Source organism: Rhamphochromis longiceps, linkage group LG3 (assembly GCF_057381845.1).
Source record: "Rhamphochromis longiceps isolate RC_006_pf linkage group LG3, R_longiceps_female_GT1.1, whole genome shotgun sequence".
In the NCBI taxonomy this organism is placed as follows: domain Eukaryota; kingdom Metazoa; phylum Chordata; class Actinopteri; order Cichliformes; family Cichlidae; genus Rhamphochromis; species Rhamphochromis longiceps.
This window is the reverse complement of record NC_140559.1, coordinates 37952430-37979993: the sequence shown is the minus strand read 5'-3', so window position 1 is coordinate 37979993 and position 27564 is coordinate 37952430. Positions and strand designations below refer to the sequence as shown.

General features: G+C 38.8%; 2 protein-coding genes across 3 annotated transcripts; one reads left to right on the top strand and one right to left on the bottom strand.

The window, feature by feature from the left end:
* Window positions 1-731: 731 nt before the first annotated feature.
* On the bottom strand, window positions 732-11282 carry LOC146674492 (E3 ubiquitin/ISG15 ligase TRIM25). Of its 2 annotated transcripts, none has more exons than XM_085396605.1 (8): window positions 10980-11282; window positions 9207-10054; window positions 8920-9028; window positions 8185-8280; window positions 3523-3756; window positions 3199-3221; window positions 2308-2456; window positions 732-2165 (listed from the first exon to the last, which is right to left on the bottom strand). In XM_085396605.1, exons 2-8 carry the CDS (start codon window positions 9848-9850, stop codon window positions 1882-1884), a joined length of 1539 nt encoding a protein of 512 aa, XP_085252731.1. In that variant the 5' UTR covers window positions 9851-10054; window positions 10980-11282; the 3' UTR covers window positions 732-1881. The 2 variants fall into 2 exon arrangements, with proteins under 2 accessions (XP_085252731.1, XP_085252740.1); XM_085396614.1 differs by having other exon boundaries at window positions 9207-10051.
* An 11471-nt stretch (window positions 11283-22753) lies between these two features.
* Window positions 22754-26806, top strand: LOC146674491 (macrophage mannose receptor 1-like). Its single transcript, XM_085401070.1, has 5 exons — window positions 22754-22820; window positions 23737-24075; window positions 25826-26152; window positions 26305-26396; window positions 26720-26806. Exons 1-5 carry the CDS (start codon window positions 22763-22765, stop codon window positions 26804-26806), a joined length of 903 nt encoding a protein of 300 aa, XP_085257196.1. The 5' UTR covers window positions 22754-22762.
* Window positions 26807-27564: the final 758 nt, after the last annotated feature.

Below are 27564 nucleotides of genomic sequence, written 5' to 3'. Positions count from 1 at the left end.
ACCCAGATAAATATGGATATGCAAAAGTCACTTTGTGACAGGAATTTTCTTTCTGGCTCAGAATGAGCTTGACATGTTATAGGCCAATAATACACAACAGTTTAAATACTAGAGCAGGTGGTTGCTTCTCCTCTACAGTGTAGTGAAATATATTGGCGCCCCATGACTTGCGTGGTTGAACAGGCTACTCCTGTACTGAAAGCTGTCTCTAAACTATCCCACTTAAAGGCCTAAACTAAGATTTTATTATTATTAGTCTGCAGTGATGGACCGATGAGGTCAGGCTGGGGTGTCTGTGGACTATGTTTGCATATGATGTTGCGACGTGTAGTGAGAGCAGGTGGAAGAGAGAGAGCAATGGAGACTGAATTTAAATACCTATGGCCAACCAAAGCAACAGACAGTTAACAAAGAGGTGAACAAGACAGTGCAGGCAGGGAAGAGTGGGTGGAGAAGAGTATCTGAGTGAAAGAATAGCAGCTAGACTGAAAGGGAAGGTTTACAAGATGTTAGATGTGCGGTTTGGAGATGGCGACTGAGCTGGAGATGCTAAGATTTTCACTGGGAGTGACCAGAAAGGACAAGAATAGTAATGTGGATTTTGGAGGGACAGCTAAAGATGTTTAAGGTGGTGCTGCCAGGCAAAAAGGAAGAGCACAGATGAGGTTCATGGATTTAATGGAGGAGTACAAACAGAAGGTTGGTGTGACAGAAAAGGAGGATGCTAGGGATATGTGATATTTGTTTTATTTTCTTTCTTGCCCATTTTCCTGTGTTTAAAGTCTTCAGCCTGTTAGCTTTAAATGTCCTAATCAAACTGCAGTAATGCGTTTCCTGTACACAAAGCAAAAATATAAACTCTTACATCACATTTCTCCAGCAACATAAACAACACCGTGACAACCGTGCACATTCACCAGGCTTTTTATTATTATTTTTAATTTTTACAATTCCTGAAGTTTGGCCCCTCAAATAATTTTATCAAAATGGAAATCAGCTGTCGACATTCAAAGGTTTCAGGTGTACCACAGCATTAACAGTAGTAAAGTGCGAAAGTACACATCACCTAAAACTGGTATTTTAAGAAGAATGTATGAACTGTGCATAGGAACAATTATTTTTGTTTTTACATGTTTGTAAATGCATTAACTGCTTTTAAAGCACAAAAAGCAAAACGTCATTCTGCAGTAAACTTCTGTTAGCACATTTCTTTAAACATCATGCCAAGCAGACAAACATCTCCTAAAGTATGCATGCACACACACTCTCACTCACAACCTTTTCTCTTTGGCTTACAATGCTGAAACAATCACAAGCTCATACACAGGTTCTGTTCCAGCAGATTTCTCAGAGCCTTCAGCAGAAGTTCTGATCGAAGGGCTTTCTTTGGAGCTATTGTTGTATCAAACGTTTTGCAGAAAGTTCTTCAATCAAGCTAGAGCAAATCTAGCTAACAAGGTGAAAGAGTAAATTCTCACTTTCTAAAAAATCTTTTTGGCAAAGTGCTCGAAAATCTGGTGTCACAGACGTGCAAAGGTTTCCCAAACTGAGCCGTTATACATTCACATTCATGTACAGCGAATGATTCTAAAGGAAAGCACCTGAATTAGGTTTGCCAGTGTGCGACACATGTTTAGGGTGAGAGTCACTTCAGCACATTCTCAGCCCTTGATTTGTTTCAAGTCCAGCTGAACTGGAGGCTTTCACTGCCCAGCATGTGTCTGAATGCTGTGTGAGGGTTAGAGGCAAATTGTGGGGCTTCTTGAGTCTTAATCTTCACATTCTGCGAACATGAAGACGAGCGATTTGTCATGTGACTGTGCACTCGTCCACAGTCGAGGATCAACTTCAAAGTGCTTCATTAGGTGGAAAATAATGCTATTAAACTCCTCTTTCTTCGTCATCCTCTTCCTCATCCCCATCCTCTTCTTCTTCCTCTTCAAAATCCTCCTCCTCCTCCTCCTCCTCCGGGCTGTAATCATCATCATCATGCGGTCCCACCCCATCTTCCTCCTCATCGTCTTCCTCCTCCTCCCCCTCGCTTCTCATTTCCTCTTCGCTGCTGTCATCTAGGTCGTCTTCATCTTCATCGTCCTCCTCCTCGTCCTCCTCCGGAGCCTCTTCCTCATTCTCGTCCTGCTCCTCCTCAGGATCAGAAATGTAGCCTGATGGAGAAAATGAAACAGAAGTTTGAGCAGAGCTGAAACAGCACAAATCGTTACGCTGCCAGATGTTTTCGGGTTAGAGGCTTGTGAAGCCGTTTCAGACACAGTGACGAGTGTCAGCAAATGACTGAATATTTCTTACACAGGGAATTGATAGCATCGCTAATGTGAGGCCGGAGCTCCTCTTCCAGAAATTTTCTCATTTCCTCTTCCATCGTCATTCCCACACCCTCCGTCTCCATGTCGACATACTCTGGGTAAAACATGTTTTTCCTTAGCTGCCTGCGGTAACTAAAGTGCACAAAGACAAAAGAAGTGACAGTTTGCTTCCTTCATCCATGTATACACGTCTTAAATCGCTAATTGTTTGCAACCATGCTGACACATAACTAAGCACTTCGATCAGTCTATAATAATCAGTTTAAGTAAAACTACAATATGTACTGGTAAAAACTCCTTAAATATCATGCTTCTAATGGTTTTTCGTGATATACACACACAGCAGCCACTTTGTTAGGTACACCTGTTGAATTGCTGAATGAAAATATCTAATTAGCCAATCACATGGCAGCAACATACATGTCACAAAGGTTGAATCATCTCAATCTGGTTTCTTGAACATGACAGTGAGTTCACTGTCCTCCAACAATCTCCACAGTCAGCAGATCTCAATCTAATAGAGCAACGTTGGGACGTGGTGGAACCGGAGATTCACATCATGCATGTAAAGCCGGCAAATCTGCAGCCACTGTGTGATACAGTCATGTCAACATGGACCAAAATCTCTCAAACATTTCAAGCAACCTGTTCAAGTCGCTCTGTAGTTAAGAACCTGGCACCAATGAGATGTATTCAAAAAAAGTGGCTGCTGAGTGTTTATTTTTTCCTCCCCACAAAAAAATAAGCTAACAGATAATTTCAGCTGTGAGAAATATTAGGATGTTTAAACTTTATTTTGTCTGTATGATGTGAGAATAAAGCAAAGATGAACTGAGAAATTAAAAAAAAAAAAAAAAAAAAAAAAAAAACTTACTATTTTCCTTTTGTCCTGTATGCCTGAAAAAAACAAAACAGACATCAACACAAATAAATCAATTATTAAAACAAATCTATGCGTATCTCCACACACAGATTGTACTTTGGTGGGCAGCCCTGGAATATAAACCATCACATTTACATCATCCTAGCAGGATAGTCTGAGAGTTTGATGACAGCATTCTGTTGGTATTTTTACAGCTTTTAACTTCAGCAGGATAAACTTTCTTTTGGATCAGTTCAATAATGTCACAAGAAAATGTTCCGTGCTTTAAGAGTAAAATCGCGGCCGCAGTTTGACAGTGACGCGTTAGAGTCTCACCTCGATGAAGCGGAAAGGGTCGCTCTCGAGCATGAGACCTTCGATGCCGCAGCGGACTTCCTGTAAGCGCGCCTGGTCCTTGGTGATCTTGATGATGTTCATCTGAATGGTCGGGCTGTTGATGTCACAGTGAGCGCGTGCACAGTCTCGCAATCTGCCGATGAAGCTCTGCACTTTGGTCTTCATCTCGTCTCCCAGTCGGTTCAAGCACAGCTCGGTGTCGTCCATAAACTTCTAACGAGGGAAGCGACGGAAAGAAGAAAAAGTCAATCAGCTGGACGATGGTGCAAAAGTGCAAGAATTTAATTTACTCAACATGAATAAGTGATGTGTAAACGGTCTAGTGCTTTACACATTCACCTAACCAGATGAGACAGTCCCCTTTGGGGTTGCGTCGGGAAGGTATGGAAGCTCATTTCTGCCACAGATTTTTTTTTCCCAGGATCTGTAAATCCAAATTTTGTGTTACAATGTTAAAATTTCAAATTAATAACTCAAAAGTTTTATTTAGGCATCTTGAAATTTAGAGTTACTCAAGCTTGAGTCAGAGCATTGCCTAACTTTGTTTTTTTGAAGCAGAAACAAGTGCCCATAGCAAAGGCATCCTGGGTACTAAAAATAAATCAATCAGCAAGCCTAAGTGATTAAGGGAGCAGAAGAAAAGAAACAAAAACCCCTCCTTATTATACTCCTTACCATATTAAGCTTATTTATAATTTTTATATTTTTTTAAACCCATTCAAGTTCTCAACTTTGGCCATATTACTTCTTTTTTAGGATTCAAATTTTGTGTTAGTAAATTGTTAAACAGTGGTGGTGCTGGGCTATGCGCTTTGCCTGACTGCTGATGGGAAAGGTGGAGCTGGTTGATTCAGAGCGCAGTATCAGGTGAGGCAAGAGGCACACCTGTAGCAGAAGGGGAAGTCATACAAGGAGGACGTACACAGTGAGAAGGACTTTTAAAAAGCGCGTGCCCTGAGCGCCCTGTTTACAAAGCTGAACAAGCTGTTCTATGCAGAGGAGAACTGACAGTGGCTGAGCCTCTTGCCACAGTACTGTACAGTTGTGGTTATACAGTCATCATGGGCATGAATGTTGAAAAAGTCTCGAGATTGCTCTCCATGGTGCTGAACAGGTTCCCCTCCCCAATCACTGCATGGAATATACAAAACACTAAAACAAATGAAACTGCAAACTTCAAAGTGGTTTTCATGAACATCCTGTGAGCTGTAACGGTTTCTTCTGTTTAGAGGTCTCTGGCTCCATTTAACTCTAAAGTAACGTGCAGCAGAGCTTCGTAGAACATGATGACCCAGCACCTCTACAGGCGTCAATCTGCACCTTCAGAGGCCTGGGTGGACTTTATCTAGTTTTGGGATGACTGAGGCCTTACATTCATAAAACTTTGGTGTGGTTTAGACTAGAGATTAGAGCAGGGCGATATGGCCAAAAATATTTATCACGATATATATTTGAAAATTTGCGATAACGATATAACCGACGATATAATTGATGCGAGACAAAATACAACTCCACAACATTACTAGCGCAAAAAGACAACCTTCCATTTATTTTCACTTAAACAAGAAGCTGGTTTTTATGTACATTAAAGCTTTATAAAAATGTAACAGTGCAAATGCAAATTCCTTGCTGAAAGTTTAACCAAAAGGCATTTCCAGTAGAGCTGACATATCCTGAGCATAACCATGTATAATATCCACTGAAGTTAAAAAGAGGTGCTTTGCAACATTAAACTGCAGTGTGCAGTATGTATTTTTCGGACCATAAGGTGCACGGGATTATAAGGCACATTAAGCGAAACAAAGCAGTCAGATAAATCAAACTTTATTAAACTCATTCTTCTTGCTTCCTCCACTTCTGTACCATTGATTCATTAATGTTGAATTCTCTGGCAGCTGCTCTATTCCCATGTTGTTGCAGTCTATTAATGACTAACCTCGTATTGTGGATGGATCATCTCAGTTGTTCTCCTGACTGAAGTTTGGTCCGTTTACAACATCCTGCCATGCGATTGCATTTGTCTCTAACCATGAAGAACCTTCACGTTAACTTTTATAAGTGGAAAAGTGTTAGTGTTCGTCCTCCAGCTTCACTGTTTATGTTATGCTAACATAGCTGTGTCGCTAGCGATCACGTAGCACATCATTATATACCAGCTAGCCCAACTTCAGTAACCCTACAAACGTCACTGCTGTTTAGTTTCCTGTCTTCATTTATGTTGGAAGTGATAGCAGAACTGTACGTTTGATTTTTTTCAGAAATCTCTCAGTCAGAACATGCTATATCATGCTTAGGTAACTAGCGAAACTAGCGAGCTAACTTCCGCTAGCTTCCTGCTAACGTCTAACTCCGTTAAATGTAATAACTTTAGTTTTCATGGATGCCTGGAAGTTAAACTTCATAGTTACACCTGGTAAAGCAGCAATGCTGATCGTTTTATTAAAGATGAAAGAATTTAGACAGTTTTTAACTCTAAGTGATGCTGCAGTGTTGTTTGACCTGAAGTCAAATATACGGAGTTTGGGACCCAGATTACTCCCAGATTTAAGAGCATCTTAGTCCGACAAATATGACAATAACAACGGCCGCTTGCATGTTCTGCAAAAAAATGCGCTTTGTCGTGTATCTGACGGACAAACACCAAACCAGTTCCACATCACGGAAGTTGCACCATTTTTACAAACCAATTCTGGTTCATCTGTTTCACTCAACAATCGGCCATGTGCGTATGAAAACAAAGGCACTGCGCATGCGCGTTTTACTCCCATTCTATCGCGATATTTCATTTTCCTATCGTTGCCTAACATTATACCGGTATTACCGTGAACGGTATAATATGGCCCAGCCCTACTAGAGATGGCACGATACCACTTTTTTTTTTTATGTCCGATACCATAAATTTGGATATCTGCAGATACCGATATGAAGCCGATAGTGTTTTTTAATCAATAGAACTGGGGTTTTTTTATATCTTGCTGCATTTTGTATAAGTTCATACTGAAGTTTAAAACAAAAACACTAAAGCTATTGTGTTATACCTGTATGCAAAAAATACACTGCACCCAAATTATTTCATAGTTGAGCAAAAACTGATCAATCTAATAAACTTAAACCTACACCATCCTCCCTATTCTGGTATTTTACAGAGTACTTAGCGGAAATATTAAGCAACCTAACTAATAGGGTTCTAAAACTCCCAGCAAAACAAACAAAACAAAAAAAGGGAACCACCCTCCACCTCATGAGGCTTAATTGACGTAATCAACTTTAATTTGATGCAGGGTGGGAAAGGGGAAAAAAAAAAAAAAAAAAAAAAAAAAAAAAAAAAATGCACAGAAATCAATTATTTTTCCACAATTAAATAGATTAAACATTTTTCTTTAACAGAACTGCAGACTGCACAGATGGTACCTTTCCAAAGGAAAAAAGTACTATAGCTTACTAGGGTATATTAGACTTAACAGTTACTATATACAGTAATGGACTTCTATACATTTTACATCAGATTAAAACTTTGGGTGTAAGATTCAAATAATTATTTATTAAAAGCTCGACATTTAAAATGACAATAAGAAAGAAAAGTATGTCTTTGTGCCCCCTTTTCCCTGTTCATACCCTATCGGCCCCCCTGGCTAAACTTTGCTAGATCCGCCCCTGCACAGTTACCAGCCGTCAGCTGCATAGAAAAAGATCCTGGTGTAGAAAGTAATATTAAATAAATTCTAACAACAGCTTATAAAGCTTAAACGTGCTGCTGTTGTTCAGCCGCTGGTTTCCTCTTTCTGGCGCGAAGTGGGCGAAAAACAAACAAGAGACGGGAGTCACGACAGAAAAGCTGATCAGCTGATCACTGATCAGTTTCATGATTGAAGTAGCAGCAGGAGAGGGAGGGGGAGAGAAGAGGCAGTCGCTCCATATATCAGTTGTTAAGCTTAACGCGGGAATGCTTTACAAACATTAAGAGATGAACTTACACACTTGCTTTACTTCTCTCTGGGATAACTTCCTCGGAGATGAAATGCCGGTTTGGTAGCGAGGCTCCAAAAACACACAGCCGCTCTATCACATGACGCATACTGCTCCGACGTGCTACGGTTATGAGCAGAGTTACGCCGTGTTGCAAGTTTTGTGAGGTGCTTTTTTGATATTTAATGGATCGGATAACATTTTTTTATTTCTCTCCGATATCTGATCCAGTAATTTAGGTCAGTATCAGACCGATGCCGATACGAATATCGGATCAGTCCATCTCTAGTTTAGGCTAAAGGAAAAGGTGCTGTGTTAGCCTTATCTGAATAAATAAGGAGCTTTGGAAAAACTGTACCTGTGTCCTGATACCACACAGCCCTCACTAATAATTATTCCAGCCACCAGTGCGATCATCCCTGCTTTCCTCAGGAATGAGCTTTACAGAAGTCTCTTAAAGGCTTCATCTAGAACTAGAAGTAGTACTGGCACATGCTTATGCTGAGTCAGCATTTATGTTTAGGTACAGGCCTCCCAGAACTGGGATTGAAAAGACAAAAGTGCAAAATAATAGTAGTTTAAAAAAAAACAACAAAACCCCAGGACAAATGGTAACATACTAAAAAAAAAAAATGTATCAGTTATGTTTAGATAGTGAAATGTGAGGCCTCTTACTTTACTGTGCCGCTCCTTCTCCTTCTGCTCCTGGAATTTTTTCTCAGCCATGCTGTACTTCCTTTCTATCCTGTACAGCTGCTTGTCCAGCACCCCCTGGCAAACAAGAGCAGCCGAGTAAGTTTAAAGCAAATGAAGGCACAAAACGGCTTCACGTTTAACATGAAGGGACTCCAAGATTGAGTGTAAAATAAGAAGTGCGTCCTGTCAATATGTTGTTGTTGCTGTTGGTGGTGTGTGAGACTGGGAGCTGCAAAGCTACAGCCAAGCAGTGTTGAAACAGCTGAGGGCATAAAGTATACGCTGGACAGCGCTAAAATGTGGACGGGTCTGCTGTGGTTCTTTCATTCAGCTTAAACAATTAAATAAATTCTCAGCTGCCACTCATAGGACATTTTGTCTTTTTCAGACCATTCCTACAAATCCTATAGACAGTTCTGTGGGAAAATCTCAGTTTCTGAAATACTCAGACAAGACCATGCGATGCCAACAACCATTCAAAATCACTTAAGTACCCTCTTCCTCATTCTGATGCTCAATTAGAATTTCAGCATTTCTACTTACCTAAATGAGTTAATGCCTGATTATGTTCACATTAACAAGCATTTGAACAGATGTATCTAATAGAGTGGCCAGTGCGTGTATATTCAGTGTTTAGCCATTAAAAAAAACAAAACCTCTTTATCATCATAACATTACAGACTGGAGAAACTCTAATTTTGGTAAAGAGTGTACCTTTAAATCCTTCATTGTATTTTTCAGAGTCTTGATCGTGTGTCCTGAGTGTCCTCCCTCTATGGTACAGGCGTTGCACACACATATCTTGTCATCAATGCAGTAATATCTGGAGTAAGAATAACAGGGCTCAGATAAAAATGAACACTAAAAGCTGATCAACAGAGCAAATCAGTAAAGCCTGGGGGGGGGGGGCGACATCCTCACTAGTAAATAAATAAATGTTTTACAGGCACTCAGCTACTCTTCATGAAAAAGTCAAAAGGCCATCTCCTCCTCCTCCCTACCTGTAGATCTCATCATGATCACGGCACTTCCTCTTCCAGAAGTCATTCATCGGCTCGGTGAGAGGATGCATGCGGAATGCCGGCAGTTCCAGATGTGGCTTTAAATGCTCTTGGCACATCGACACCTCGCATTTCAAGCAGGTCTTTACTGCAAACATCGAAGCGGCAGCAGCAGGAGCTGCTGCTCCCTCGCTATCACCCCCTTGTTGAGAAACAGAAGCAGCAGAAGAGCAGTCCACAGCAGCACTGGCAGCCGGTGCCTCGGCAGAGCCTGAAGGGCAGTAGTCACATGGCACAGCGATCCCATTCCTGCAAGGTTGTAGCACGAGAGAGGACGACGGCAGATCCCTTGATTTTAAAGCTGTGGGAGGCATGGCGCGAACCCTGCGCCTGTGACGGTAGTCATCGGCGATATTGGCAAGTTTAAAGTTTTTCTGAAATTTGGTGCTACACTGGTGGCTGTTACGGCATTCTGGACAGCGGAAGTGACTCCGCTCTGCCTGCCGCTTCAGGCGATCGAGGCAAGTCTTGCAGAAGTTGTGCCCGCAAGGAAGCAAGTGAGGGTCCCGGTACAAGTCCAAGCACACCGGACAGGTGAGCTCATCCTGAAGGACACTGGACTGCGGTGACTCAGCCGAGGCCATGTCACTGGATGTGAGGGCAGGGGAAATGAGCCGGAGACAGATGGACGTTTCCCAAAATAGGAAAAAGATGCAATGATGAGGGGGGGACAGACGTGGAAACAGAGGGTGAGGTGGTCGGGATAGGAGAGAGTAAAAGGAAAAGAAACAGGAGGAAAAAAGGACTCCACGCGTTTCCTAAAGTGTGGTTTAATTTTCTGCAGGCTGCTGAAAACAGAAGAAACAAGTTTAAGTTTATTGCTAATGAATGTCTTCAAATATTATTCTGTCAAATTAATAGCTTAAAAACACAAAAATAAACATACAAGGCCTAGAGAAAAACAGTTTACTTGTTATGCTTTTCATAACAAATAAACCAGGCAAATGCAGTTTTTTGCAGCTGGTTTGCATAATTTCAATGTGCTGCCAGTCATTTACAGTCAGAAAAAAAAGAAATCACGAGTATTAATTATTCTTTGAGACTCAAATGTCAAAATGTGCTAACTTTTCCTTTTCTCGTGATGGCAAACTTGAGAAGATCTGGCTTTCACTGATAAAACAACAACAACGACAAAAAAAAAAAAAAAAAACACCGCCAAAACAAACAAAGTTGAGCACTTCCACGGAGAGCAGGTGTTATAAACACTTGCAACGTTCTTAAATATTTATGTTATTGTTTTAAGTACGCTTGAGAGTGTCACGTGATCATTTTCGCTTCCTCCTAATTGTACATGCTGCATAATAAAGCCTGGAATTGAAAGTAAAACTTCCTGCTTGTCGAGACCACAGGGCAAAGTCACTTGTCCCGTCTTCCTCTGTTTATTGAACACGTTTAACAAAATCAGTCTGCTGTTTACATGACACACAAAAAAAAAAGTGCAGTTCCCAGTGGTCAGCACTGGTTTCCAGTGTCGCACCCGTCACACACACAGGCCTGGAAAGCTGCCATGAAAGCGTCCAGCCCTTGATTAAAACAGAGGGCCTTTAATGTGTCACGGATTTAAAAACCTGCGATCGCCTCTGTCCGTTAAAGTGTTAAACCGACAATTAGCTAACTTGGCTACACTAATCTCCCGCTCCCCGTCGAGATGCCGGGGAATAGGTTAAAAAACAAAACAAAAAACGGCACAAACAGACATTAAAGTCCCCTTACCTCGACAGAGTATCCAAGGTAGCTTTGTGAAGAGATGAAACGGTGATTTTTGCGGTTTGACAGCCTGTCAGTCGTGGCCGTGGTGCACCTGCCGTGGCTAACGTATTAACATTACCGCCCGTTAGCGCTGCCGCTTTTCCCCCCTTGTTCCCTCTGTGTCCGCACAGTCCAGGTTAGTCCGCGGGGAAATATTCCAGACAGCCGGCATTTAGATTCCCATCTGGAGTTTTCTGGATGTGACACAAACCTGTGCGGAAGACAAACGGACAGCTGGCGGACTGAGACCGAGCAGGTTGATGCGGGGAAAATGCTGCCTTCACTGTGCCTGGGAAATCTGTATTTTATACGTACTGCGCGATTTGTTTGTGATTGCGCCGCTCGGGATCGCTGTTACATAGTGTGGGCTGTTGCAGAATGGTTGTTGAACCCTGTTATGAGTCATTCTATAATTAGAGGACAATTTAGGGTTCATGATCTTCTCTCATGTCTTTAAGAAAGACGATTAGCAAAATCATTTCAAAGATGTGGGACTGTCATGGCTGAGGCCGTGAAGACAGAAGGACTCAGAAGCGAAACTTACACAGACGCAAAAGTGAACGTGAAAACAAGCCTTTATTCTCTAAACATGGAATGCAACAACAATTAAACAATGAAAGCTGCAAGCAGTGTTGAGAGGGCGTGTTAAGCTACTCCCAACCAGGGGGGGATCTAGAGAAATTTTCTTAGAGTGGCATGAGGGTGGCAAAATCCAGGACACTATGCAATATATTCAGTTTTAGCATTTATATTCAATGTTGACTGTAACTACGCTCAAACTGTTAATGCTATCTTATTTTAATAAACAACATTGTCATATGCAAAACAGGGGTGGCACTTGGGGTGGCAAAGGATCATTTTAGGGTGGCACTTGCCACTCCATGCCACTCTTCTAGATCTGCCCCTGCTCCCAACACCTACACCCAGCAAGTCCGATCTGGTGTCACACTGATAGATTTTATTTCTCTTCCCACTGGGTGGGACTCTAACCATTGATTACAAATATCAATCTTTCCAAACGTGTCACGCCTTTTGACGAAAGGTGGCTTGGGTCATCCACCTCTATGCTATACCAGAAGTGTAAAACATGACATTTTCTGTTCCCACTAGTTGGCGCTGTTGCTGATGTTAAATATAGCAGTTAAATATGTTCAGCAAGGGAGCCTTATCACATGTGAGAAGTTTGGTCCAGCTTGAAGAATGTAAAATGGTAAATGGCCTGTATTTGTATGGCGCTTTACTAGTCCCTAAGGACCCCAAAGCGCTTTACACAACCAGTCATCCCCCCATTCACACACTGGTGATGGCAAGCTACACCCTGGGGCGCACTGACAGAGGCGAGGCTGCCAGACACTGGCGCCACCAGGTCCTCTGACCACCACCAGTAGGCAACGGGTGAAGTGTCTTGCCCAAGGACACAACGATCGAGACCAAGCCGGGGCTCGAACCGGCAACCTTCTAATTACCAGGTGAACACCCAACTCTTGAGCCACGATCAACGTAGGAATGATGCATGTAGGAAGGGAGAGCAATTAAGATTTTCATGGTGAATGATTGAAATTTGCTGTGGCGCCATGTCCACACCCTATGACAAAAACTCAGCGGTGTAGTTGACACTGACCAAATATGAAGGTGATCTGATCAAATCCCTAGGAGGAGCTCGCACAAGTTTAGGGCCTGGAAATGGCAAAATTAGCACCAAAATGTCACTTTCAATTCAAAACGGTGGACTTCCTGTTGGGTTTGCATCAATCGGTCTACTGACTTTTGTTTGTCTCGCCATGTTACACATGTTTACCAAATCTAATCTATGTGACTCAAACTATGTGTTTGTAGGACTTCATTAAACAATGCATAGGTGGTGTTCTAGAGCAAATTTGCACCGCCCATATGTGAACCATTAAAATATGTAATTTTTCACCAGACCTGATACGTGTACAAAATTTAATGAGTTCAACATGTTAAAGGCCATTAATTTCACTGAAAAATAATAAACGGAACCAATAGGGCCTTTGCACTTCAGTGCTTGGGCCCTAATTAATTTTGAACTACGGGTTTACTAGATCTGTTGAATGATATCAATTTGACCTGTTAAATATTCTGTTTTGTTCAAATGAATATACTAACGTTATTACAATAAATAAATCACAGAAATCAGTCGATTCTGATCATTGTGAGGACCTTTCAGCGGATGAACTTTATTAATTTTAGTGATTTGCCGTGCAGTCCATTCTTCTCCGTTTAAGAGACGCTGGTATTGGATCTTAATGATTTGATAATAAAACCAACAGCTTAATTATACTGCATGATATCACTGTAATTAGAAACCATTAAGACAAATTTCTGGTAAACTGACTATATACAGGAAAGCAGTACTTTTCATTTCATTTTCATTTCTGCTGAAATGAACGAAGCTATGATTGAAGGTATTTTACTAATGCACAAAGATTAATACAATTGTCTCACTAACATGCTTGATCCCCAGGAAGAGATGACATCACGCTCAGCACAATGGAACATATTACATAATACCAAAGACACAGGAATGTGCAGTATGCAGCAGGCGTGGCTGAGACTCTCCTGTCATCACACACCTGCTGCAGCTCTAACAGGTCTCCTAAAAGGTGAGTAAGCTAAAATATCTCGTGTGTTTTTGAAAGACAGAAAAACAGTTAAATTTTCTCTTTATTTAAAATTTGTAAGTTAAGAACCTAACAATCCAAGCTGTAATAAATCATAAATCTATTGGGTGATTCGATAATTTAATGTCCAGATGTGACAAAGCAATCAAAAGGGGTTATAATAAAAATAAAATGACAACGCTATCTAGGGGAATTCCATTCCCAGGAAATACAAAATCTTAAAAACCAGAAAAGATTGTAGAGATTCAAGACACAAAACATTCCTCTTCATTCTGAAGTCTAAGCTTAAAGCCATGGAACAAAATGAAAATGTAGCAGGAGTTTTGGAGACTGACATCACAGATAATCCTACTGTGTCCAGAACCAGGGAGCTGTTCTCTTTCTTGGCACTGATTAATGCTTACGTACCTGAGTTTCACCTCCCGATGCAACAGTGTCAACAAATCCTTAGACCACCTGATCCAATCCATGGAGGACCCCCATTTGAAGAACGAATGAAGCCTTTTATCTCCTTCATTAATAAGGTGTTTCAATGGACCAGGAGCTAGCACGGGAAGCTGTGGAGAAACTCAATGACTTTGGGTTTAACTGAAGTAAAACTGTGAAGAAATTAATGGATTCAGTTTGTGTTGCTCAAACTGAACCATGTGTATAAACAATTAATTAAAGATTTGTTAACAAAAGAGAGAAATGGGAAAAACAAACAAAAAAAGTTTTCAGGATTGATAACAGACATTTTGGAAAAAGAAAAGCTTCACCGTGCTGTCTCTGTATTGAAATCTGCAACATACAAATTCCAAGAAATTCTTGTTTCCCCCCCCAAAATTTCTCGTCTATATTGCACAAAAACCAAGAATTTAGGACTAGCTGAAAAATGGGTCAAGACAGTGGTTGCAAGAGCTCCAATTAACTCTTACGTGGCCGACACTCTTGGACAAGTTTATAAGAAACGCTTAATTCAAGCCAGTAAGGATAAAGATGACATTTTAAAAAGGGCAAAGGCAAATGGTATCTAACCTACTCCAAACCTGGCATGAGCAGCTTTGAGTCGCCTTTCTTCTGGGGGGGTTGTTGCACTCTGTTATGAGTACTACACAAAAAAACAGAGCAGCAGACTCCACCAGCTTTCCAGGCCTCGTTGATTTGCTCAATCACGGTCTTTTCATGTCAAAGAGAAGGCGTGCTAGATTTGAGGAGCCTGAAAAAACTGTGTCATCTGATGATGGCGAACAGAGGTGGCAGCCAATGATCTTTTGGGCTCTGCAATTACCCTCTGTGTATCCTTCCTGTTCTCAGTTGAGGCTCCTGTGTCCCAAACACCTGGACAGTAGGAGAGCCCTCCCTCCACTGAGGACTGGTAACAGGCCACCTGCAGCTTCTGGTTTTATATAAGTCTTATTCATACCAAGTGCATCAGTTCTTTTACTTTTGGTTTGATACAAAACTTTTTTTTTCACAGATTAAAATATTTATTATTATTTTATTTAATTACAATTCCATTTGTGAGTAACATGAACTTATTGCACACTGGGAATTATTAAGGTTCAGATATGATATTTGGAATTTTGAGTTTTCTAATTTTTTCTTGTCATTCTTTTTCTGCTCTTTTCAAACTAGATACCATAAGTAACAACACTGGTACAACTACAGCCTCACTGACATTTCCTATGCAAGGTATAACATATTATATAACATGTTAATTATTAGCCCCATGTGCATATTGCACATACAACACAATTAATGTAATAATTAATAATGTAGTAATTAATAACTTATTGAGTTTGGTTATTTGCTGTGAGAAGCAACAGCGTTCAATTTGTAAAGCTATGAAAAATCTGGCAATGCTTAATGACAAAGAATAGTCGATGTGTTTAATTTGTAAAAGATATTATGTAGAATATGAATAAACTTAAATAAGTCTTATTGTTGTTAGTCCATCAGTGCATTTCTTTTTGGTTTGATTTAAAAAAAATGGAAATCAACAAAAGGAAGGTACAGATCCTGAATAACGTACTTACAGTGAACACCATGTCACCAGTGACCCATATATGGTTATGTTTTATTTCATCCATATGTTAAAGAGAGAAATGTTCGGAAACTAGAAGAATTTCATGGCCAGTTTTATCCATCCATTCGCTTCCGCTTATCCTTTTCAGGGTCGCGGGGGGCGCTGGAGTCTATCCCAGCTGTCATAGTGCGAGAGGCAGGGTACACCCTGGACAGGTCGCCAGTCTGTCGCAGGGCTAACACACAGGGACAGACACTATTCACACTCACATTCACTCGCACATTCACACCTAGTGGCAATTTGGATTATCCAATTAACCTATCCCCACAAGCTGCATGTCTTTGGACCAGTTTTATGTTTTGATTAATTCAGTGTCTAATCTTCATTTTGAGCTACAGATCTGTTAAGAATGCACAAATATCCTATCTGACATTAACAAGTGATGATTAATCCTTGAGGCCAGGGAGAGGGGCCTTTTTACAGTTTTACAACCTATTTTAAGAGAAAAAAACATAAATAATCTCGTAATATCAGGTCCTGTTTTCTTTAAGATATAAAAACAAAACAGCTAAACAGTATGTAAGTTGTCTGGTCGAAATTAGAAGTTAGACTGTTTGGATTTCAGTGTATCTCTAACCAGGTTCACACATCTCTTTCTTCCTCTGGCAGACACATGTGTGGAGAACAGCAAATTACTCTAAAAGAGGACCAAAGAGAAGATTTGACCACAGTATAGTGTAAACTCATCACTATACTCATTAATCCCATGCACTGTTTGTGTGGCTTTTCTCAGATCTGACTGAAATCGAAATTCTTCTCACAGTGTGTAATGCAGGTATTGATGATCCTCAGAATAAAAATTAAGTGAAAAATATTATGGAGGTTGTTCTGAGCTGCTGCATAATTTTGGCTTAGAAATTAATTTTTGTCATACTGAAATATAATGATCGTGCAGGGTTTTGTGACAGTAGTAAAGAAGAGAAAAAAAGACTGTTATGATTTTCTACACCGGTGTTTCATTATTCACCACTAGATGGAGGCAGTCACCTGTGTGTGCGTGTGTGTGTGTGCATGGTCCTTTTTACATGTATGAAAATGCATATCCAAGTGTGGTTATACATCAGCCTCTAAAGTGGTTTCAAGAACTCAGCTTGACTTTGCACACTGAAGAGTAACGACATGGGGGGAAAAAAGCAGAATAACAATAAAAACACTTTTGACAATCAAGTAATCTTAATAGTCACTTGCAATAAATCTAAATATTAAACTTTTGCATTTGCAAATAAGGACTTGCATGTAAATAAAAGTATTATCTTAAGCTTGATCATCCTCTTGCTGAAAGTTAAAACAGAAGATTAAGTTCAATTAAACATGTACCTCTAGTTTAAAAGGGGTTCACAAACTCACTTTGGTCTTTAATTGTTTATACACAGGGAAATGACAAGATGAAAGAAAGGCAGAATAACAACACACTAGAAACACTTTGGAGATTCTCGTAATCTTAAGCATTTTCAAATTTGCATTTGCAAATAAGGACTTACATGTAAATAAGTGCATTTTCTTGAGCTTTATCATTCTCTTACTTAAAGTTAAAACAGGAGAATAAAGTAAATATGGGTCAATTCCTTTTTTATTTCTATAGTGTCAGATCACAACAGTACTACAGTATTGGCCTCAATGCATCTAATAGACCCTATAATAATAGAGAGAAAACCCCAACAAACAAACAACCTCCTATGACCAAGCACTTTACGACAGTTGGAAGGAAAAAGTCCCTTTTAACGGGAAGAGGCCTCAGGCAGGAGCAGCGACTGGTTGGGGTGAGGGGAGGGAGTAAGGCCAAAAGGCACACAATGATTAAATGCAGTGTTGTATAAACACATATAGAGTGGAAGGTGTACTGCAGCTTAATTAAGGGAGGTCAGCTGATCCAACTCAAAATATATGTATTTTTAAAAAAAAGAAGTTTTGAGCCAAATCTTAAAAGTAGAGAGGATGTCTATCTCCCAAATCCAAACTGGGAACTGGTTTGGCCTCCCATTCTACTTTTAAATACCCCAGAAACCACAAGTAATCCTGCAGTCTGAGAGCAAAGTGCTTCATTGGGTTCATATGGTACTATGAGGGGTTGAAAATACAGTACGCGGTAACGTGTTACTGTAATCTGATTACTTTTTTCAAGTAATGAGTAAAGTTAGGGATTACTATTGCAAAAAAGGTAATTAAATTACCGTTACTTACCCGTAAGCATGCTGCATTACTACATTACTAAAACCATGATTCTTTTGTGAGTGTCTCATGACAATGACGTAAGCAAGTGCGACGTGCGTGACAACAGCTGTGTGCAGATCAAAAATGGATCATATATCGAGTGCTAGAGAGAGTATGACCATGCCGCGTTTAAAGCGTGGAAGTACTGACCTTACTTTGAGTTTGATTTCGTAAAAAGTGACAAAAACATTAGCGTCCTGTAAAACTTCTTTTTACAGGACAAACCTCCGCCTGCTATACAGGTGAAAACAGAGCAACAGGACCGCTGAGTCTTTGATTTTATTTATTTTCTGCTGTGTTTTACTTGCATCTATTTGAAAGAGTGAGTGTAAACACAAAATAATATTTTATTTTATGTGCTGGAATGTGCAGAAAATAGGTTTAAATGTTAAAATAATTTCTTCCAGTTAGAGAATGTCGCATATAATTTGATTTTTTCTTGATGCATAAAGTTAAGATTTAAACTAATAAAACAAATTTTAGACTTTTTTTTCATTTGATTGCATTTTATATAATGGATTATGCAGAAAGTAGTAGAAAGTAGTAAAGTCGAATTGAGCTGAAAGATCTATCGCTTTATTACCTATTCAAGTAGTAAATCATGTTTTTAAAAAGTAACTAAGTAACTAATTACTTTTGAAAATAAGTAATCAGTAAATTAAAGGGATTACTTTTTGGGGAAGTAATCAGTAATTAGTTACTGATTACTTTTTCAAGTAACTTGACCAACACTGGTCACTACTAAATATTCCATAGTCAGTGAAATTTAATTAAATGAAATTCAGTTCAGTTTTATTTATATACCACCAACAGCCACCTAAAGCTGCTTTATATTTTAAGGTAAAACCCCTGTAGTTAGTAGTATTGTAATAAAGTGGAAGCAATTAGGAATGACAACAACTCGGCCAGGAAGTGGTAACCAAATTCCCTTAACTCTTCTCCATAATTGTTTTGCATTGCGTACGAATAAATGGAACTTAGTTACACAGAAGGATTCACAGTCAAAACACAGCAGATGTACCACTAAACCTTTAGTTTAGTGGCTACCTGACAATGCACGTGCCAACAACATCACCTCACCAGACCAGAGTATGCAAATCCATCTCACTGTGATGGATTTCCATACAGTGTGAATGTTTTGGCACGTCGCACCACAGATGTTACAGGGAAGCCACAGGGTACACAACACATCAGATCAGGTACTTTCTAAACTTTGATTATAAATTCAAATTTTACATGTACAAATATTTATTTATTTCTATTAGTTGCTTTACTGGTAGTAATAGTTGTTTTTAGTTTTAATGTTTTACTTTAATTGTTGGCTTTCAAAATTGGAACGTATTCTCGTAAGGTTTTTAGAACATAAACCCACAATTATAATTATACTCAGAAGTACAAATACTTCAATACTGTCGACTTTTCAGGTACCTGTACTTTACTTGAGTATTTATTTTTCTGACAACTTTTTGCCTTTACTCCCTACACTTTTAAACAAGTATTTTTTTATTTCTTGTATTTTTAAAATCAACTTGTAACTTTAGGTTCGTTTATAACGTTTATATTTGGGACTCAAAGTGGGCCAGAAAGAGTGCAGGTATCTGTAAATTCAGAATCTAGCCCACCCTACAGAAGAGGAGGGCGCATATAGGGAGTCACCTTTTTTTTTAAGTGTCAGGTCATTTCAAATGTAACATTTTAACAAATATTAGCAAACACACAAACTGTTGTGTGTAGTTTGTTGCACAGTGTGTTGTCAGCTTAAGGTCCAGCTGCTGTACACAGGGAGATTTGAGAAAAGACAGGATAGGAGAGACAGGAAAGGACAGCTGAGTGACGCTTGATAAACTGCAAATTTAAAGCTTATATGTAACGTCATCATTTTGACTGTTGGGTTTTTCTCTGTATTTATTATTTTGGTGAATTAGCACTGTATAAATAAAGTGGAATTGAAATGAACTGATCACATAGTAGCTATTCCTGCAAAACAAATTCGGCTATAATATCTATGTGTTACTCAAATTCTGCCTGAAACTACTCGGTAGTTTGTACGGGTGGAAAGAGCTTAGCTTGTTGTACTGTGGTGAATTTATTGTAACAGTGACTGTGGTGCCCATGGTCAGTGGTGGTTTACATCAACTGTAGTAGCTTAATTTGATGGTTACAGATATTATTACGGACATAAGTGGAATTCACTTTTATGCCAGCTGTATACTGTCTTTCTATACAGTATACTGTTAGAGTAATGGGAATCAGCCAAGATATCTATGAAACCTCCTGAATTCAGTTGTGTAAATCTACAAAGAGCAACCAGTCGCTGATCACAATATGTAAACAACGGAAATTTACTGAAGCTTGCTTCATTGTTTTTATGGTGCTTTTGTAAACCATTTGATTATCAAATAATAAATGACCACGTATTTTTGTGAATTTATTCATAGTTATATTTTTAAGTAAATATAGTAAGTGCAATGCATGACACAACAATTATCTGCCTGGTAGGCTTTGAGAGTAAACAAATAAGGATAATTTTCCATTCAAAGAAATTCTTGGATTTGACTTCAGCCATATTTAAATTCTTTCTGTGAATTGCAGGAATGTTCTTTGGGCTTTTGACTCCAGAGACCATGATGTCACATTCAACAGGTAACTGAGTACAGTTACACCCCCTATGGCCTTTAAGACTAAGTCTTTCAAAAATATAATGTGTTGATGACTCAGCTGAATATCATATGGCAGCAGACATTCAAGTTTAATGAAACCAAGCAGGGCAAATTAAGAATGACTGCTTGCTGGAAAAGTGTCACGAATGGCTAATGAGTAGCAAGGCTCCAATGATTGCAGGTAGTGACCCAATTCGGTACAGCCCAAGTTTGTTATTTGTTTTATTAATCAAAATCACTATAGTTAAAAAACAAGTTACTCTAGATAAGCAACAAAACACTTCTTTGTTTCCAGAAGAAAAAGTTCTTGGCAACTTGGCTTAGACTGATGCACCTGCAAACTGATTCAGATAAAATCCCAGTCATACAGGACGCACTTGGATTCTGGAATGCCTGGAAATGTACAAGAGCTTTAGGACACTAAGAGACTTCACCGGGAATTCCATGTGAAAGTGGAAAACAACATTAGAGGCCATCAAGGCAAGAAAAGTCCTTGGATGGTTTCATCCTAAATCCATCACCCTGAGACTATGCTCAGCAGAAGGAAGGAGGCCTAGGACTAGTGAGTGTCAGAACAGTATCCAGGATTAAATATCATGGCCACAACTGACCACATGCTTAATGAATACCTTGGAAGCAGTAAAAAAAGAAGAGGAGCAAGTAGAAGAACCATCATGGAATCCTAAAAATGGTGCTTAGAATTAGCTCTGAGCACAAGACAGATGGATGCTTTTGTCTATCACACCAGGCAAGCTCTTGTGTGCAGGCAGTGCAGAGATGTCGTTGAGATAATCCAGTATAACATAACAGCTGAGTGCAAGATAGATTAATTTAGACTATGGCTCCACAGCATAGATTGTCGTAAATCATTTAGAACGGTGCCGTATCAGTGCCAGACCATTTTATTAAATCATAGGGTGTACTTGGTTTGTCAAAGGACTTAAAGACTTAAATCCAAGTTATGTATGCATTAGTGTTGTCAGCATTAATCTCATTAAAATGACATTAACGCCATAACCGCATTAATGGTAAATCTCCGTTAATGGGTTAGCGCAGATCGCCCTGTGCATGGGGCTGCACAGTGTCAATGCGTTAGCACCTTTAGCTCACTAGCGTGTTAGCGAGCGAACCGCTAATGCATATATCTATTATACTGAGCATTGATACATTTTAAAGGCATTTTTATAGAAATGGACTTTTGTTGCATTACAGGTGGTCTAAGCATTGTGTATGTAAACTTTATATAGCAGGTTTAAGAATCCTAATGACTTTTGAATGTATAATTGAATGTACAATTACCCTCAGCCAAATAGTAGTAACATTTTCTTAATGTCTTACATTCCACTTAGACTCACCTGATGACTGTCAGTGGTTCTTTAAATCTCCTATGACGCACTTTTAACCAAATGCATTTCAGTTTCTCCAAAACTGCTTTGCATAATGTACAAGTAAATGGACCTTCAGATCTACAGTAGGTGCATAGATAAACTACACCAGATACAGTGGAACATATCAGGCACTGGTTTAACTCTATGTATCATTTTTTATATAATTTAGTAAAACCAATCTGTATGCCTTTATTTCAAAGTTGGTATATTGAAAAAAGTGCTTGTGTATTTCTTGTTTCCAGACTAATTTGTCTACATATACAAAATCTTGTATATGAAGAAGAAATTTAGTGAACTCAAAATCACTTTTTTAAAATTCATCCAAGAATAAATGAATCAATTGCAATTCGTATATTTAAATGACCTGTCAAAAAAAGCATCTTGGGAAACAACCTGGGAAACAAACAAGCAGGCATGAGTGGACGACAGAATTGATATGATAGTTTGCACTCAGGCAGATAATAAAGATAATACCAAAGCCTTAATACCATAACTATAGAAAAAATTATATAATGTCTGTTTCTATATTTTTCTTTTATGGAAATGTTAAAGTTGTCCAATTAACTGGCGTCATTAATATCAACAGAGAGTTATAGTTGTGTCATTGGGATGGAAGTTTACCTATTTTGCTTTTAAAATAATTTAGCCAGCTTCTACTGCTTCTGTAACTTTATAGTACACCTTATTATACATAACCAAAACATATGACATATTTGTGCATTCAGTGGATGACAGCAAGTTATTATTCTGCATGTTTTGGGCTGCAGGAAGTTTCCTAATGCTTTTGATGACTACCACCAGGATGGCACTGGTTTCAACAGGGTCCAGTAAAACAGGTAAATAAGCACACATGATCATTGTTTGTTTTTGGTGTTTTTGTTTGCTTTTTATTTTGTTGTCATTGCATTTTTCAATCACTGATACAGTTAATATTTTAGTATACATGTATTTCAGGTCAGTATTCAGCATTCAATGTTTTTGTGGGCAGTCTGGCCTTTGTCTTCTGAACTCTCGTATCAACAAGGCATTTTCCCAGCAGAAAACTTTGTCCCACTGAATTTTGTTTTCTTTTTTTAATCATTCTCTGTTAAACAGTAGAGATGGTTCTTTGGGACAATCTCAGTAAATCAGCAGCTTCTGAAATACGTGGCATCAACAACCATGCAAAATTCAAAGTTACATAAATCCCCCTTTTCTTCTTTCTGATGTTCAGGTTGAACTTCAGCCGGTCATTTTGACCATTTCTGCATGTCTAAATGCATTGAGATACACACACGTGATTGGCTGATTAGATAAGCAGACAGCAGTTACTACTATTGCTTCACGTCAAGAGGTTTTTGGATTTGAATCCCCAGGCACTTGGGACTCTCTGTTATATGTGTTCGTGTTTGACCTTGTGCTTGTGTGTACTGTCTTTGGGTACTCTGGGTTTCTCCCACAATCCACAGACATACATAGTGTTTTAGCTGGTGATTCAAAATTGGCCAACTTAAGCATGAATGGTTAGGTGTGTCTCTATGATGGAGTGGCAACCTGTCCAGGTGATGTAACCTGTACTTCCCCTGAGGGAAGTACAGGTTACATCATTATCTTCATCTCTGAAAGTTGCGTTGGCACAAATATGGCAACACTCTAAAATGTTTTCAGAAAAAAAATTATTTAATAAGACCATGATGACATAAAGTCATTGGAACAAATTGGGAATTATTTCTTGGCGTCTGTGTGTAAACACTGGATAATCTTGTGTTTTAGTGCAGTTCCACTTTATCAATGAATCCCTAACCTGGTATGAGGCTCAGAGCTTCTGCAGATTAAAATACACTGACCTGGCAACCATAAACAACATGGATGAAGAAAACCAGCTGGTCAGTACACTGGACAGTCACAAGACCGCCACATGGATCGGACTTTACAACGGACAGAACGACAGGTGGCTGTGGTCTGATGGGAGTGGCAGAGCAGACTTCACCAAATGGAGCCGTGATCAACCAGACAACTATAATGGGAAAGAGACGTGTGCAGAGATACAAGATGACGGCCTCTGGAATGATATTCCATGTGACTTAACCAGAGCTTATGTGTGTTATGAAAGTGAGTAAATTGCAATTACAGTTGAAACTGTTGTGAGTGATCATAATTGATCATAATTTTAACTCATTCACTGCCATTGACGTCTATAGACGTCAATTACGTTTTTCAATGGGAGGGGCTAGAATACAACCTCGGGCAGCTTGTCAGTGAACATCAGACTGCTTGAAATGTATTTTTCACAAAAAGCTCGTTTTCTCCCTTTTTGTGGTCAAAACAGGCATTTTTGGTGGAACCCACCTCTCTTCTACAGCTGATTACTAAAGAATGGAAAATGGTAGAAACAAGCTTTTTTTTTTGGATGGAATAAGAGAGTCTGTTCTTCATTTTGGTAGGTTCAGCGTTTATATGATCATAACACAGTTTTCTGTGGCTCATCAAAAATGAGTAAGAATGCTCAAAAGCCCTGGCAGTGAATGAGTTAATATGAAATTTTTATTGATGATAATCAATTTAATCTATATAATATTTAAAAACAAAAATGAAAACGTGACCGAGTGACTAGCACACAAAATGATAATTTGCTAGCGGTGAGATTATGAGAACTCACTGTGCTGATTCGAACAGTTGTGGTCCAGACTGAAGTAACTCAACAGCTATGTTTCCAAAAGGATGTAAAATATCCCACAAACTCTGGCTGTTCTCTGGGTAGGTCTGTATTTTCTCCTCAGGTTCATCTCAGCGCTTTTGCGTGAACTTTAGGATGAATTCCAGCAAAAAAACCCCAAAATAAAATAAATATAAAATATTTTTAATGTAACAAAGATACAGCAAGTTTATTTCAGTAATGACAAACATCGTCCAAACAATGGCTGAGCAAACCAGTAGATTAGTGGCTACAATGGCGGCACTCCGGCTCCTTTTCACTCATCTTCTTTTAGAAGTCAGTCCAGCAACAGGCATTTGAAACATGGGCAAGACCAGGTACTTTTCTTTCAAAGGAGATGTTTAATGAAACTGTAAATTAACACTGCAAGACTTGGTGAAAAAACTGTGTTGCTTCCAGTTTATCCGACTTCCAACTATCTAAGCACATAATTACCAAAAAGCGCATCAGAATTTCACATTTCTGTATTATATGCTTTTAACATAACAGTATTTGAAAATCATCTGAAAATTATACTTAACAACAAAAAATGTATATTTCTCCTTTTAACCCCTTTTACCAGAACCAGTGAACTAGCCTTTAATTGGCTCTTACAGTGGCCAAACAGACTTAATGAAAGAGCAAATGATCTACTGACCAAAATAATACAGGCCAAGCCTAAGTTGTACTTCAGTTAAATTTAATTTCATTTTTATAGCAACAAATCATTAAAAAAAGTTGCTTCAAGGCGCTTTATATTTTAACCTCCTAAGACCTGAACTCTTTCATGGCATGCATTTTTAATTTCTCCTTGCTATTTGAGCTGATTGGGACTTGATGAATGTAAAAACAAAGAATTATCTTTTAACCTGATTTTGCTCTTCAAGGGCCTGATTCATTTTAAAGTTTGATAAAACTGTGGCAGTATAATGTCCTCGTAAGTGGATAACAGGCCCTTGTATAAAAAAAAAAAAAACAAGATTTTGGTCTAGACAACCCCAAAATGTGATGTCCACATATATGGACAACAGGTCCAAGTGTTTATGACCAGAAACATCATGGCTCTGCTGTTAGTAATTTGGCTCTAAATCACTTACCTGACTATTTTTCTTGGCAGAAAAAATAAGTCTATCTCCTTTTTACTCCTCTCCCCTTGTGTGTCTCTAGTTCAGCAGGATGGCAGCAAGAAGTATGTGGTTTACACACAGGGGCAAACCTGGCAGAGCAGTCAAGATCTGTGCAGACAGAAGCACACTGATCTGGCATGTGTGCTTACAGACAAGGAAAATGCAGCGATTGCTGCAGTTACCACCAAAGCGTGGATTGGTCTGTTTAAAGATGCTTGGGTTTGGTCAGATGGAACAAAGACCTCCTTCAGGTACTGGAAAAGAGGCGGAAGTTATAGTGGAAACTGTGTTTCTGTGGAAGGATCACAGACGGGACGCTGGATACCAGCTGACTGTAACCAGAAAGCAACATTTATCTGTCAAGGAGGTAAGTTCCTGAAATGGACAAGTAATAAATCAATTTCTTTATAAGTGTGATACAACTGTTGTTTTCATTAAAGCATCAAAATGTGGGTTAAAAAATAATAATAATTATTATCACAACAATAAATGACATATTTCTTTATTTGTGTTCTACAGATGCCAAACTAAAGAAGATGGTCATAAGGATGAAGGTGAAGTCTGATGTGGGTCTCACTGACTCCGCTGCCTCCAGTCAACTCCTAATGAAGGTACAAACGTAGATTCTAGGTTCCTTGTATCTTTACTGTCGCATTATGGAAAACAGGTTGTGCAGCAAGAGTTCATAAAACAACAGTAAACACCAAACACATCACAACAAACACAAAATATCTACAGAAAAAAATATTAGAGGTAAAGAAAAGTAGCAAAAGTTTTTTATTTTGTTCCAAAACATAACGAAATTTCACTTTTAACATGATTTAAAAACATTTAAATATGATTATTACCTGCATGACAGGGACATAAAGCTATGTGTGGTAAATCTAACAAGTATGAAAAACAGCTCTTTTCTTTTATAATGTTTTTCTTCAAGTTGGAGACCATCCTGAGAGATCAAGGGGTGGCTGATTTCAAACTCAGCTGGCAAAGTGATAAAAATGGCAGTGTCTTTCAGCGTTAGTTGGAAACTATGGAGAAGACGGGTAAGAGATGCTCACTGCAGACTGTATACACCATGCTGCAATTGAACTAGTTTTCATTTGAAACATATTAATCATTGTGGAAAGAAATATAGTCAATATAGTTAAAAACCAAAAAGTTAAACATGTTTTTCTCTTTCCAGGATGCTGACTGCAGAAGTACCTATGTTGCTTTACTGTAGCGCTGATGGATGGAAACAGATTATTTAAAGATTGGTTCTCACCTCACTGAATTTAGGTGGAAACTATAGGTTGGAAGTAGCACTCATATAATATAATATTAAATAAGGCAATGATATGAACTGAAATCCAAGTGCTAATAATAGATGCAAATCATTTTTAAGCATTGTAAAATGTGCCTGGTTTGGACATCGCAGTCCAAGTGCTTTGTTTTGCAAAAACGAGCTTTAAAAATGCAACAAGAATAGCTTTCTCTGCCTATTCCTGTAGTTTGAAAGAAACAAAAAAACAAAACAAAAAACAAGTTTGTAGTTGTTCTATTACCTTGTTAAGGATTCTTGTGCTTTTATGTGGCCTCTATAATGTTAAAGGCTGTCCACAATAAAGTAACTTTCTGAATTTTCAACCTTTTATTCATATTTATGTATTGATTTCATACTGGTTTTTGATTCTGATTCCCCACACTCATTATTGTCTTGATTTTGTTCTTTGTTATGTTCTAAAACCATTTATAGTACCATTTAATTCTTTTTTTTAATCACAAGTGATTCTTAGAGTC

Bases quoted from the DNA above. Each gene is read 5' to 3' on its own strand.
- LOC146674492 (XM_085396605.1), bottom strand. From the start codon at position 9,850: ATGGCCTCGGCTGAGTCACCGCAGTCCAGTGTCCTTCAGGATGAGCTC. The intron at 3,757-8,184 runs GTAAGAGGCCTC...TTCCCTCGTTAG, and splicing joins AGAAGGAGCGGCACAGTAAA to AAGTTTATGGACGACACCGA. The intron at 3,222-3,522 runs GTGAGACTCTAA...TGTTTTTTTCAG, and splicing joins ACCCTTTCCGCTTCATCGAG to GCATACAGGACAAAAGGAAA.
- LOC146674491 (XM_085401070.1), top strand. From the start codon at position 22,763: ATGCTTTTGATGACTACCACCAGGATGGCACTGGTTTCAACAGGGTCC. The intron at 22,821-23,736 runs GTAAATAAGCAC...CTTGTGTTTTAG, and splicing joins AACAGGGTCCAGTAAAACAG to TGCAGTTCCACTTTATCAAT. The intron at 24,076-25,825 runs GTGAGTAAATTG...GTGTGTCTCTAG, and splicing joins AGCTTATGTGTGTTATGAAA to TTCAGCAGGATGGCAGCAAG.